The sequence below is a fragment of the Ictidomys tridecemlineatus genome, chromosome 5 (assembly GCF_052094955.1).
Source record: "Ictidomys tridecemlineatus isolate mIctTri1 chromosome 5, mIctTri1.hap1, whole genome shotgun sequence".
In the NCBI taxonomy this organism is placed as follows: domain Eukaryota; kingdom Metazoa; phylum Chordata; class Mammalia; order Rodentia; family Sciuridae; genus Ictidomys; species Ictidomys tridecemlineatus.
Window position 1 is genome coordinate 19,321,336 of NC_135481.1, and position 14,750 is coordinate 19,336,085.

A 14,750-nucleotide genomic window follows, 5' to 3' on the forward strand; every position below is an offset into this window, starting at 1 on the left:
AGAAGAATAAAATTCTTAGGAACATGTTTAACCCAAGGCAATAAAAGACTTGTATCTGAAAACTATAAAACATCATTAAGAGAAATTTAAAAACATAAATAAATGAAAAGACACTCTGTTCATGAGTTCAATTTCCTATTAATAGGAGGGGGTTACTAAAGAGTTAGTAGATGGCATTGTCAGTCTCCTTTGGTAATTAATTAGAATCTCCAAGAATCTGATAACTCTTTTAAGTGCTGAGATTAAAGAATGTATAATCAGTACTTCCCAGTAACTCATTTGTAATCTTGAGACCAAAATTAAAATGCCTGGAAGTACTAGGCTGCTCTCTTGTTCCTTCTCCCTGCCACCACTGGGGAGCGCCTCAGCAAGTCACATTGGCATAACAAGTGGAGGGCCCCAAATGCTTTACAAAAGCAGGGCTGTAAAGCAGGTCTCCACACCCACACTCACCATCACCTTGTTTCCTTTCTAAAAACAGTACCTCTTGCTATCATCTGTCCTGTCCTCATCTTATCCCAGCAACTTACTTTCCAATATCTTTCCTCCCCGTCTTCTTGAGACACTTAAAATTTACAGAGTGACCACCCAGTAGTCTCTCAGCTGTTTTATGCAAAACATAGTGATGAAGACATGTGTTAAAATGGAATAGAAGATACAGTCAGGCTAAGTAAGTCCTTTGGAGATACATAATGAACAATATAAGCTGAGCCTGATTTTTCCAGCAGTTTAAAAATTGGTGGCCCTGGGGCTGGATTTGAAGCTCAGTGACAGAGCGCCTGCCTTGCACATGTGAGGCTCTGGGTTTGATCCTCTGTACCACATAATAAACAAATAAATAAAAAACAAAATAAACATTTTTTTTAAAAAATTGGTGGCCCTGGCTGTCAACCCATTTTGTCCATCATCCCAGATGTGGAACACATATAAAAGCTGTAGTATAGTATGTAATAAATGTAATAAAATATATAAGTTCTAGATTATGATAAAACAATCTTTTTTAATGCACCGGTGTCAGTTCATTTAAATACTTGAAGTTATGAAAACGCTAGACTTAATAGGTTAATGAAAATGGAGGAATACAAAGCAACAAAGCTTTCTCAAGATGTGAATGGTAGTAGCTAGTGGACTGTCCCTGGCTATGTGTTCTGCTTCCACAGATGGGCATGGAGGTGAGGTTTATATTGATGGTTTTGCAAAAGTAAACTAGTACATTTTAGGGTCACTCAGGCTTTCAAAATAGTATAATAGCAGTGGTCACATATGTAAATGTTAAGGATATGCTGTATCCAGGGAGTCTTCCTCTTAAATAGTGCTCATTTGTATATGTTTTAATGATAATGACTTTCCTTATTATTACAAAGCAACATGTCCATTCTAGAATTTGGAAGAAAATTAAAAAACAATACACAAAGAATATAAGCATCCATTATAAGCCCTACTTCCAGACATCAAGGTTAAGGGATTTTTAAAATCTGTTATTTAAAAGTTGTTTTATAAAGTCAGCAGTTGGAACTTTAGGAATAATTATGGAGTTTTGTTTTTTAACCCACAGAAACCATGACCAATAGGTATTAAGTTTCTAGGAGTGCTGTAGCAGCTTTTTGAAACCCACAATGGAGATGACTGCAGTAGTGACGGTGAATCTCTATTAATCAACTATGCAACATAATGTGACAGCCTCATTACCAAAACTCCCTCGGAGGCTCCCCTCCAGTACACCAGTCTCTGATCTTAGGCTGCTGCTGCTGCTGTCATGATGAGTCCCACCTCTTGGTTACTGCAGTCCCTCTTGGTGGGACTGCAGTAGCAAGTGTGGGGATCCTGAACCTGTTAACCCAGCAGGGAGAAGTGTGGGAACAGGGTTTCTTTATTTTATTTTATTTTTTATTTATTTATTTTTATTATTGGTTGTTCAAAACATTACAAAGCTCGTGACATATCATATTTCATACATTTGATTCAAGTGGGTTATGAACTCCCATTTTTACCCTGTATACAGATTGCAGTATCACATCGGTTACACATTCACGTTTTTACATATTGCCATACTAGTGACTGTTGTATTCTGCTACCTTTCCTATCCTCTACTATCCCCCCTCCCCTCCCCTCCCCTCCCCTCCTCTCCCCTCCCATCTTCTCTCTCTACCCCATCTGCTGTAATTAATTTCTCTCCCTTGTTTTGTTTTAGTAACATACATACTATAGAAATGATCTCTGAAAGTATAGTCTTGGAACAGGATTTCTTGAGGTGGGAAAAACTAAAACCCAACTAATGAACAATGAGGATAAGAATTTCTGGCATTATCACTATTTTCTCCTAAGGAATTCACCCCACCTTTACCCTCAGTTTTATTTTGCTCCAAGACTTGCTAGAAAAGTTAAAATCAGAATTGTTTCATAACCCTAACAACATATCAGGTGGCAGTTGCAACTACATGCAGCAGATGGGAGGCAGTGTTGTACAGTTGTAAAGCTCACAGGTTCCAAAATAGGCCTGTCTGGATTTCCATCCTGGTATAAGCTCTGCCACCTGTTTACTACTGAAACACTTTTTTATTACTGAAAATTGGAAACAATTTAAATGTCCCCCAACAGCTACTAATTTAGTATATTTTACTATGTATTAAGAAAGATAAAGTTGATAATAGCTATGCCATAGAATGTGCCTACAAAATATCATTCACACTATGTATAGAAGTATATTATGTACAGTGATTTCATTTATGTAAACTAAACATTTATATGGGCATTTAAATTAACAGCATGGTAAAAATGTGGATATGTAACAGATGTGATTCTGCAATCTGTATTTGGGGTAAAAATGGGAGTTCATAACCAACTTGAATCTAATGTATGAAACGTGATATGTCAAAAGCTTTGTAATGTTATGAACAACCAATAAAAAAAAAAAGAAAAAAAAATAAATTAACAGCATGTTATCTCGGGGAAGTGGGATCCAAGAGGAAATGGAACTGTTACCTATTTTTTCATTTTTAAACATTTATCACATAATATTTGAAGGAAGTAAAAGAAAATATATTAACTTATGCACACTTCCTAATTAAGCTTTGCTAAATTAAATTTACATAGTACATAAAGGTGATCTAGTAACTTTAACAAACCAGTTTTACTTCTGCTTTCCATGGAGATGCTATTTGAATAGTTTATATTATGTGGAAGACTGCCAGTTGTTAAAATACACCCTGAGACCCTTGAGAATCTTAGGAGTTTTAAAACTGATGTGCATGTTTCTTCTCATGAAGTGCAATAAAGCATAAGCAGCTTCCTCAGATTCTTAATTAAGAAACTAACACATACTATTTTGCTAAAAGAAAAAAAACTGTTGACAGCATAGTAGAAAAATGTGAACTGTGCAAGAAGAGTAAAAATATGCCTTACATGTTAACTAGGAGTTTCTTATCTTAAAAAAATAAATATTCCTTTTAAATTTAAAAAAGAAATGCTTCAAGGAACATCTTTTGTATATATTATTGTCCACATCAGTGAAACTGCTACAACTAAGGAAATGTCTATTACAAGTGGTGATGTCCCTAACCATCCAAAAACAAGTGCACCAATTTATAGTCCACCACTTCACTAAAAGATAGTCTCTAGCTTTATCATTTTTACCCATTTGTGTTACTTACATTTTCTTGAATAGGATTAACATTTTTTTCTGATGTTATAACGACCATTTGCATTTTTTCTTATTTATATATTTTGCTTCAGCAACATCATGATCCTGTACAGATAGCTTTTGACAGACCATCCTTAGCAAAGGAGCATTTCTAATCCTCTCTTAATAAGAGATTTATCTCTTGGTTCTCTTAATCAGTAATGAATCTGAAATTTTATCAAAGCTTATTTGGACATTTTAATTGTCTTCCATGATACTGTTTTAGTACACTACTGGACTGTTTGCTAACATTTAGGATTCTTTGATCTACAACATAAATAAAAATAAGGTATATATTTTTCCTTTTTAATGGAATCTTTATCAGGTTTTACAACTGGGGTTATTTTAGTCTTTGATAATATGCATACTTTCTGTTAATAACTTCAAATCCCAGGGTTCTCTCAAGTATAAGAATTAAAGATTCAAAAGGCACACATGCAATTCTTCCAAAGTGGACTTGAAATAGGTAAGTGACTTACAAGTAATCAATTACACTTCTCCACCTCCAGTTAACAAAAAAATATTTATCAATCAATTGAAGTTCACCATACTGGCTGTCTAAGAAAAGAAGTGCTCTTATTGATAAAATAGTAACAAAGAGAATGGTAACAAAGAGAATGAGGAATTCCCAGATCCTATCACCTACTGTTTAGGCTGATAGTAAGCTCATTAGCAAAACAAGTCCAGTCTGATAATTGAAAGGAAAGCTTAGTTGAGAATACAGGGAACATGTTTCTGACCAAACTATAATCTCCTCAGGATGGTCTGATTGCCCTAAAGCTACTCATACTAATCGTGGGTCCACACTGAGAAAAACACTATCTGGGATGCAAGGCAAATGCCACCACCACTTTCCTTGTTTATAGTACCAATCAACCTTATGGTGGAATCTTTAGGTTTTTCTATTTATAGGATCATATCTGCAAACAGGGATAATTTGACTTCTTTTCCTCTCTGTATACCTTTCATTTCTTTCTCTTAATTACTCTAATAAAATTTTCGCACTAAATAAGAGCTGTGAAAGTTAACACCTGGTCTTGTTCCTGATTTCAGGAAATGCTTTCAGTTTTCCCTATTCAATATGATGTTGGTTGTAGGTTTTTCATATGTAGACTTTCAATGTGTTGAGGTATGATCCTTCTATATTTATTTAGGGATTTTGTCATGAAGGGATGCCGAATTTTATCAAATGCTTTTTCTGTACTGATTGAGATGATCATGTGATTTTTAGCCTTCATTCTATTTATATGTATGTCCATTGATATGTTAAAACATCCTTGCATCTATGCAACAAAACCAACTTGATACCAACTTAATCATGACTTTTTTTTTAAGGTGGAAACAATCTTTATTTTTATTTTTATGTGGTGCTGAGGATCTAACCCAGTGCCTCTCGCATGCTAGGCGAGAGCGCTACCACTTGAGCCACATCCCCAGCCCGTGTTATGTTTTTGTTGAGGATTTTCATCTGTATTCACTAGGAATATTAGTTTACAGTTTTTAGGTGGTTGTGTCCTCATCAGGTTTGGTACCAGGGTAATGCTCACCTTGTAGAATGAATCTGAAAGGCTTTCTTCCCTTTCAATTCTATGGAATAGTTTGAGATGCAAAGGTGTCATCTTTCGTTAAAAGTTCAGCAAAGACTATCCAGTCCTGGTTTTCCTTTGTTGGGAGCCTTTTTATTACCAATTTAATGTTCTTACTTGGTATTGGTCTAGTCAGGTTTATAATATCCTCTTGGTTCAGTTTTGGTTAGGTCATATGTGTCCAGACATTTGTTTATTTATTCCAGATTTTCAAATTTGTTAGCATATAATTTTTCAAAATAATCCCTAAATGATCTTCTGAATTTCTGCAGAATTGGTTAGAATGCCTTCTTTTCCATCTCTCATTTGGGTTTCCTCTCTCCCTTTCTTTCTAATCCAGCTAAAGTTTTGCTGATTTTATTTTTTACACAAGATGGTACATGCCTGTAATCCCAGTGGCTCATAAGGCTGAGGATCACAAGTTCAAAGCCAGCCTCAGCAACTTAATGAGGCCCTAAGCAACTCAGTGAAATCTTGTCTCTACATAAAGTATAAAAGGGACGGGGTTCAATCTCCAGTACCAAAAAAAAAAAAAAAAAATCAACTTTGTTTCATTGACCCTTGTAGTATAGTCTCCTTTAGACTTTTATTTATTTCTAGTTCTGCTCTGATCTTTTTAAAAATAATTTTTTAGTTGTTGATGGATGTTTATTTTATTTATTTATATGTGGTACTGAGAATCACACATGCTAGGCAAGTACTCTACCACTGAGCTACAACTCCAGCCCCTCTGCTCTCATTTTCCTTTCTTCCCTTCTAATTTTGGATATGGTTTTTGTCTTTTAAGAACACTGAAACACATCATTAGTTTTTGTCAAATCTATTTTTTTAAATGTAGGTATTGCTATAAACTTTCCTCTTAGCACTGCTTTTGCTTTTTCCCATAGGTTTTGGTATGCTGTGTGTCCATTTTCATTTGCTTCAAGGAATTTAATTTTTTCCTTGACTTCCTCAATGACCCACTGTTCAAATTGTATTGTTCAATCTCCATGAATTTGCATGACTTCTAAAGTTTCTCTTGCTATTGACTTGTAGTTTCATTCCAATGTGACCCAACAAAGATACAGGGCATGATTTCAATTTTTTGGAATTTGATAAGATTCGTTGTGAGGCCTACTATTTGGTCTACTTCAGAGAAAGTTCTCTGTGCTAGTGAAAAGAATGCATATCCTGTAACTGTTGGATGGAATGTTCTGTAAGTCTAAGTCCATTTTATCTATGGTGTAGTTTAAATAATGTTGATTTGCTGATTTTTTTGTCTGGATGCTCTATCCACTGGTGAGAGTAGGGTGATGAAATCCCCAACTATTATTGTATGACAGCCTATCTCTCCCTTTATATCTAATAGTATTTGTTTTATAAAATCATGTGCTTCATTATTAGATACATAGATTTTTAATCATTTTATCATCTTGATGATTTCTTGATCATTACATAGTAACCTTTTCTCTGTAAAGTCTATTTGCCAGATATAAGTATGGCTCCTTCTGCTTATTTTCAAATTCAATCTGCATTCACTTTTCTTCCTTTCACTTTCATTCTCTGTGTCCTTACTAGTGAGGTGAGTTTCTTATAGGTAGCATATTTCTGGGTCTTATTTTTTTAAATATTTTTTTTTAGTTGTAGATGGATAAAATATATTTATTTATTTTTATGTGGTGCTGAGGATTGAACTCAGTGCCTCACACATGCAAGACAAATGCTCTACCACTGAGCTACAATCCCAGCCCTGGGTCTTATTTTTTAATCCATTCAGCCAGTCTATGTCTTTTAGTTGGAGAATTAAGACCATCTACTTTTAGAGTTATTATAAAAGGTATGGACTTGTGCCTATAATTGTGTTCATTTTCTTCTAGTTGAATATTGAATATTTCTTCTAGTTTGAATATTATTTCTTTCCCTCTCATTCATCTCTGGGTTTGATGGCATACTATATTGACAACGTCTGATGTTTTTTTCTCATTTGTGTATCTTCTACTAGGGCTTTTCACTTTCACATGCTGTCTTGGTGGTAGTAATCTTTTCACCTTTGGGTGAAGGACCCTTAGACATCTTTTGCAAGGCTGGTCTGGTGATCAAGAACTATTTATTTTTTGCTTATCTTGGAAGGTTACTATTTCTGCTTTGATTCTGAATAGCTTTGCTGGGTACAGTAATCATGATTGGCAGTTAATTCTATTAGGACTTGAAATACATCATTCCATACCCACCTGGAATACAGGATTTCTGCTAAGAAATCTGTTGTGAATCTAACTGAGTTGCCCTTAAGTGTGACTTGGCCTTTTTTCTCCTGCACATTTTTAAATTCTTTGCCCTGTACTTTGACAGTCTGATTATATGTTGTGATAAGAATCTTTTTTGATCATGTTTATTTGGAGTTATAAAGGACTCTTGTGCTTGATTTACCATATCTTTCCCAATATTAGGTAAGTTTTGTGCTATTACTTTATTGAATATGTTTTCTATGTTTCTTAACTTTTATTTCTTCCCTTTTGGATATGTTGATAAGCTGGACATTTTATCTTCTAAAAGTGTCTCAAGGATCCTATGCATTTTCTTCTTTCTCATTTTTTCCTTTATTTTCTTTATTCTTTTGAAAGTGACATTTCAAAAGATGTTCTCAAGCTCTTGATATTTTTCCACCTGATCTAGTCTGATGAAACTTTCAACTGTATTTATAGTAATTGCATTTATACTTATAAAGCTTTTCATTTCCAAAGTTTCTCTTTGCTGAATTTCTCATTCATATCCTATAATGTCTTCCTAATAATTTCATTGAACTTTTTGTGTTCTCTTGTATCTCACTGAGCTTTATAAAGATCACTTTTGGAATTCTTGATTAGGCATGTCTTCCTTTTTGACATATTTGGAATTTGTTACTAAGGGAGTTATCAACCTATTTAAGAAGCATGATATTGCCTTGTTTGTCCATATTTCTTGTGTTTCTATGTTTAAGTTGATACAACTGATGACATGAATATCTACCACTTTTATGGATGGCCTTCATAAGCCAAGGCCTCTAGAAGATGTATTGGGGTATCAATGTGTTATATAAATTGTTATTTCCAGTTGGGACCCATACAGAGAAACTCTCTATGGGCTGCACCAGAATGGGGGGAATCCAGCAATCCAGGCAGATATGGTAAAAGTAGCAGAGTGTGTGGGATGCATCCTAGTCATTCCTACAATGGGAATGGTAGCCCCTACTGGGTAATATGGGTTTCCTTAGGCACTGCTGATATTGGCTGTTACTTGAATGAGTCTCTAGTACTGGCTGCTCAAGTAGTGGTGAAGGGTTTTGAAGCACTTGTCCCCTTGATTAGATACCACTGTGGGTCCAGTTGCTTCAAAGGGATAGATGCAAGCAGGAATCACAACACGCTCTCTATTGCATTTACATCCAGTCTTGACAGTGGTGCATGATCACTTGAAGTGTGGGGCAAGTGATACAAGGGAGCCACATAAGTGCAAATGCAAGAAAAGTGTTATTCCTCTCTGCTATTACTGTGGGTATGCCTGCCAAAAAGCAGGACCCCAGATTCCCCCTAGATATGCACACCTATGGACAGTTATAGTGTCTGCCAGGAAGTAAGTGGGTGAGAATCTCTCACTACCAGTGTCCCAAACTACCAGAGCACCACCTGCACTCACTCTAGGAACTAGGGAAGGTCCTTTCCCTGGCCCACAGCCTTTGGACTGCTGCCGCAAAAAAACCTTAACTTACCCGTGCCTGTCTCATGGGTCTTGGGCCAGATTCCCTCTATGCCCCAACTAGATAAAAAGCCTGAAATCTGCAGAGTAGATTGACTTTGGAAAAAAGAGCACTGTAGCTGGAATCCATGTTCAGAAGGGATCTATTGTCTGAATTTGGACTGTTCGGGTGGGTCTGGAAATCCCTGTATAGCCCTATCTCTGAGAACCTACAGATACCCCACTGCATTGGCTCTGTGGGTGGTTCCTCACAAGTCAGACATGGTTTGGTGGAATGTCTGTGACACAAAACCCCTGAGAATACTGGAATTGGGAACAAGTATTGAGATGTGCAAGAGTAAAGGTTGCTCTCTCATAAGAACCAGGGGAGAGGAAAACCTGCCTTCTAAGATCAGGATGGCCAGGAGGTATAGTTTCATGCAGGTGTCAGGATTGAGGGCAACTACCTGCTCAGTTCCTGTCACCCTTATTTCAGTGCTATTCATGGACCTGTTGGCCACTATGGCCCCAGCTGTAATCCTGCCTAAGAAGGTTCAGAGAGAAACTCTACCCATTAACACTACACTCCATTTCCCCCTTACACCTGATAATTCCTCAACTGTGAGGAGTTTTACCTGGCTTCTGCTGAGGCCCAATCCCACTCAGTCCTTGGGAGGTAGAACAAAAGAAATGAGGAATCTGAGCCCTGGCTGTTACTACACTTTCAGGGTACACAGTCTAAGAAGGTTGAGAGAGAAACATCCTCGCATTCTACTTTTACTCTTTCTTCAGAGACAGGAATGGGTGGGACTCAGGTTTATGGCTATCACAGCTGCTGGCCTTGAAGCTGCAAGATGCTTAGGGAGCTGTCTTTGGTACTATGAGATGCACATAGGCCTAAGTCTTCTGGCAGTGTCAGGGGGCTAGCTGTTGGCTCCTTAGGCAGGATGGAGTCCGATGGTAGCTAGTAGTGGCTATTGTACCAGCTTGGATTCTGAGGGTTGGACAAGACCCAAAGTGAATTACTTTTTTGGAGTAGAGCAATCCCTGTTAGATAAGCCAGTTCCCTAAACTGAATTTAAAGTCTGTGAGAACCAAGAAATTCTCCTACAGTAAAAACTACTGGTCTGTTGCTGTTAATGGGGTTGCTAAAATTGTGGGGCTCTTCTCCCCAGCAACCCTAGCTAATAGGGAGACAGGGCTAAAGTTGCAATTTGTTTTTTTCTCTAGGCTGCCTTTCTGACTCTCCATGATGTTTAAAGTTCCCATATTTTTTTTGCTGATTTCCAGAATTCTCCCCCAAAATTACTCTCCTCAAAATACAGGGGTATTTTTGTTGCCCTGGTTCTTCTCTATGGCAGAATTGCATATAAGAACCTCTACTCAGCCATCTTGGATCCTCTCTCCACAAATTTATGTCTTTTTCCTTGATTAAAAAGCTAATTCTCATCAATGAAAAAATTAGCACAAAATCTTCCAAAGTAAATTAAAAGCAGGCTTCCAGCTTAGCCAACTATTATATCATCAATTGATTCTCAAATTATCATTCATATAAAAGAACAAATGAGGGGCTGGAGATGTGGCTCAAGCGGTAGCGCGCTCACTTGGCATGCATGTGGCCAGGGTTCGATCCTCAGCACCACATACAAACAAAGATGTTGTGTCCGCCGAAAACTAAAAAATAAATATTAAAATTCTCTATCTATCTATCTATCTATCTCTCTCTTTCCCTCTCTCTTTAAAAAAAAAAGAACAAATGACACAATTTAAAACTTTGCTGAGTATTCTTTTGGTAGTCACTAGTGGGATATCCATAAAATTCTATTTCATTCCATCAGAAATTTATTTTGCTATTAAATGGAATTTTGAAGGGTAGGAAAAAAAAATTCCTGTTAAGTTACAACAAAGATTCATTAAAGATATGAATCAAGATCTTTAACCACATGAAACTTAAAAATCTATTCAGCTTTTTAAGAAAAAAAATGAATTCTGGAACATTAAAATATCTTTTACCTCGTAATGAACAAACTGGTCCATTTTCTTGATTTTTAGAGCGCTTACTTCTGAACTGACTTGGAATATCCAATGAAAGGTCTTAAAATGAAATAGGAAAACACAAGATTTGTTAAAGGAATATAACTTCTCAAAAAATAATCTTGAAAAAGATGTATTTATAAAGATTTTTTTCCTTTGAAAAATAATACCATAAACATTAAAATTATTATTTTAATAAAACAGCATATATGCATATGTCAAGTATGTCTTACCTAGAAATGGATCAAATTTCCTTGACTCTGTCCCACATATGAGGCAGTTGACCTCATTCTGGAGAATGCCTCCAAATATAGCCGTAACAACAGTTGATGCTCCATTTCTGAAGAAAACACCATATGGGAAACATCTCACTAAAAACCACTTCTTTGGAAGAATATGTATATAATTTATATTTACTTAAATTATGAACTAAAAACATCAAAGCTATATATACATATACTAAATAAAAGGTTTAAGCTACTTGTCTTCCCCTTTTAATCCTGCTACTTTCTCCATAAACAACTAACACTTATATTCATGATGTATTTGTATTAACAAATGTATATGTTGTTACCCCTTCCACCACCTGCCCTCACATATCCCTCATAAAGGAGGAAACTGCTATATATTTGAATCTTTGCAACACTTCTCATAATGTACTGAATTCTTACAACTACTCAACTTTTAATGTTATCCTCAGTCTGAAGAAATTTAATGCAAATTTAGTAATTACTGCTAGATGTATAACTTAAATTGAAAGTGCTGAGTGTAACTGTTGAAAAACCTTTTTTAAAAGTTCACAAAAAATAAGACTAATTTTCTTGTAGAGATCAGAAATATATAAATTTAAGAACAATGAAAAATGTTACATAAGCCCTTTGTGCCTCTGCTATAGCAAATGTATACAGGATAACAGGAACAGCACCTACCCCAGAGGCCTGATGTGACAATGAAATGTGTTATAAATATACTTTAGAAGAGTGCTTTTAGCAAAAAGAAACCATTTGAAGTATTTGTCATTGTTTTATTAGCACAAAGTCAGATTACACCTGCTATTTGCTTCCCCTGCCCCCTCCAAGTATATATCTTCATCATCGTGTACCTCTGATAGCTTCAGTGTGTCACAGCAGGGACATACCATGGGCTCAAAAGGGCACCAACGAGAGCAGGAATAGCAAACACCTGTAGAGTACTATTTTGTAGGCTCCTTTCTAAGAATCCTCAAATAGCTCTATAAGGTAGAAGATACTGGTATCTTCATTTTACAGACTAGGAAGCTGAGGCCAGGGGTAAAGTGGCCTGTCTCAAGGTCTGGCCTGAGCATCTGCTCTTAACACTATATTCCTTCTCTTAATTTAACCAAGATAATATTAATAGATATTGAAATGACTTCAGTTTTTGCTATCATCAATAGTACTACAATGAATGCCTTATGCACTTACTTGAGACAGAAAACCTATTAACAATTTAAGATGGTTTCTATCACTTAAAATTCAATTGTACTTTCTGAGTTACTCCAATTAACCTTACTGCAATGATAAAGCAGACAAAAAACCCAAGCAATTTTTCTATTTGAAAACTTTGATTCCTTTTCAAGGAAAGGCTTCCTTACTTGACTGGTAGAAGAAAAAGATTGATTTTATTATTTTAAAAAGAGTTCATAAGACACACTGGCTTTAGTAAATTAAAAAATGGAAGATACACTGAGAACCATAGACATTTCAGACTTATACCTGTGTCATAAATAATGTACCCCAAAACTACCTACTACAAATGATGGAGCTATAACTGACCCTTTTATACTGATGGTCACATTTAAGTTTACCTTTAATTAAAATGGAACTGGTTACTCCATTAAAAAGCAGTATATTTAAACTCAACATAGCTCGCTCTTCTTTTATAATCACTTCCTCTGAGAAATCAAGTTTTGGTTATCTGAAGTATATAGTGTACCATGACTTTAAAAAAGATTAATAATTAATTTCAGAATTGCTGTTGCATTATATTAAAACTGTATTCCAAGAGAGCTTAAATACTGAGGCTCTTACAGTGCTGGGGTCCTTTCTATTACACTTAACAACTTTCTACATTAAAAAGAATACATCTGCCATTTTTTATCCCCCTTCAATAGGAGTGGGTGTATTTATATGAGTAAACAGAGATATTGCATATGGGATATTTTTCTATTTTCAGCAAATAAACATAGATTCTGAAATGCCTCCTCCCATGTGCACTGAAGGAAATAAAAGGAACAGTGAATTTTTAATATTTGATTATATATATATTTTCTTTCTAGTCCTAACTCAAAAATGGAACTTGCAATTACTATTTGTTAAAAATGTCAAGAAAGGGTATAGACTAACACTGAAAACTCAGAACTAAAAGAACATCCTACATTATTATACAAGGGTGTCCTGGGCATCATATAAAATAATAAATTTCACAGTCTACCCATTTTAGAACCCAGTTCAATATCCATTGTGTATCAATATGCTATGATATAATACAAACAGAAATTTTCATTTAATATATACACCTTTAATTTGGTGCTAGCAAGAAAAACAATTTTCCTTTCCTTTCTATATGGGAGTCTAAATGGTGTCACAGCTACTAGAACCTGGAGGGACAAACTTTTTGAGAAATAATGGCAATTCACATCAGTTGCCTTTCTCTGTTAATGCCAGATTAGCTATGAGGCTGCTTTGTCATTAAAAAGATCAAGTCTTGCTGAGCACAGTAGTGCATGCCTATAATTCCAATGTCTTAGGAGGCTGAAGCACATGGATCACAAAGTTCAAATCCAGCCTCAGCAACTTAGTGAGACCCAAGCAATTTGGTGAGACCCTATCTCTAAATATAAAAAAGAGCTAGGGGATATGGCTCAGTGGGTAAGTGCCCCTGGTTCAATCTCCAGTACCAAGAGGAAAAAAAAATCAAGTCTTACTAAACCAGGTTTATTTTATGTATTACTCTTTTTTTCTTTGAGGGAGTCTTATAAATCCCTTTCCTATATAAATCAGTATTGACAATTTTTTTAATTTGAATAAAATAAAACCATAATTGACCAAAATCCAGGCTTAAATAACTAAGTCACTCCTTCTTTAAGCAAAATAAATTCTCTGGTCTGAAAGCATATTTTGGCTACTAATATACAAGAAAGTGGTTTGTTTTTATCCATGTTGAGAGGCAAGTAAAAAATAGAGAACTTAAAAATTCCTCAGTTTCATTTAAGAAGATAGACTTTAGAAAAATTCACATTCTTTTAAGCTTTTGTGTTTGGTAAATATAAAATTATTTTGTTATAAAAATTAAGTCTAAGACTAGGGCACGGATTGTGGCTTAGTGGTGGATTATTTGCCTCACATGCATGAGGCACTGGGTTCAATTCTCAGCACCATGTATAAATAAATGAATAAAATCAAAGATCCATCAACAACTAAAAAAATTTTTTAAATTAAGTCTACATATTATTCTACACATTTAGAGGAAATTTTTTAAAGACTAAATTATACTCATATTTTCTCTATTTCGTTTTTAAATAATCTATGCAAAAAACAATCAGAACTATATTAAAATGCAAATACAAGACTCCTCTAATCTGGAAGCAAGACATGTTAATATGTTAGTCCATTTCACAAAGTTCAAGCCCATTTGGTGCACGAAAGTTTCAGCAAATGTCCAGCTTACCCCTCCATCTTCTATAATCTAACACATAATTTCACCAACAGAAATGTCAGAGATCCTCCGGAAAAAAAAAATAA

At 35.4% G+C, this 14,750-nt stretch overlaps 1 protein-coding gene across 5 annotated transcripts in view; it reads right to left on the bottom strand.

Moving 5' to 3' along the window:
- The window catches only part of Usp3 (ubiquitin specific peptidase 3), a 92,472-nt gene that overhangs the window by 7,897 nt on the left and 69,825 nt on the right, over positions 1-14,750 (bottom strand). For all 5 annotated transcript variants that reach the window (XM_078049500.1, XM_005316666.5, XM_013359382.4 and 2 more), the window contains 2 exons: positions 11,223-11,329; positions 10,969-11,049 (listed from right to left, as the gene is read on the bottom strand). In XM_078049500.1, coding sequence (XP_077905626.1) covers positions 10,969-11,049; positions 11,223-11,329 — 188 coding nt within the window. The remainder of the gene's footprint in view (positions 1-10,968; positions 11,050-11,222; positions 11,330-14,750) is intronic.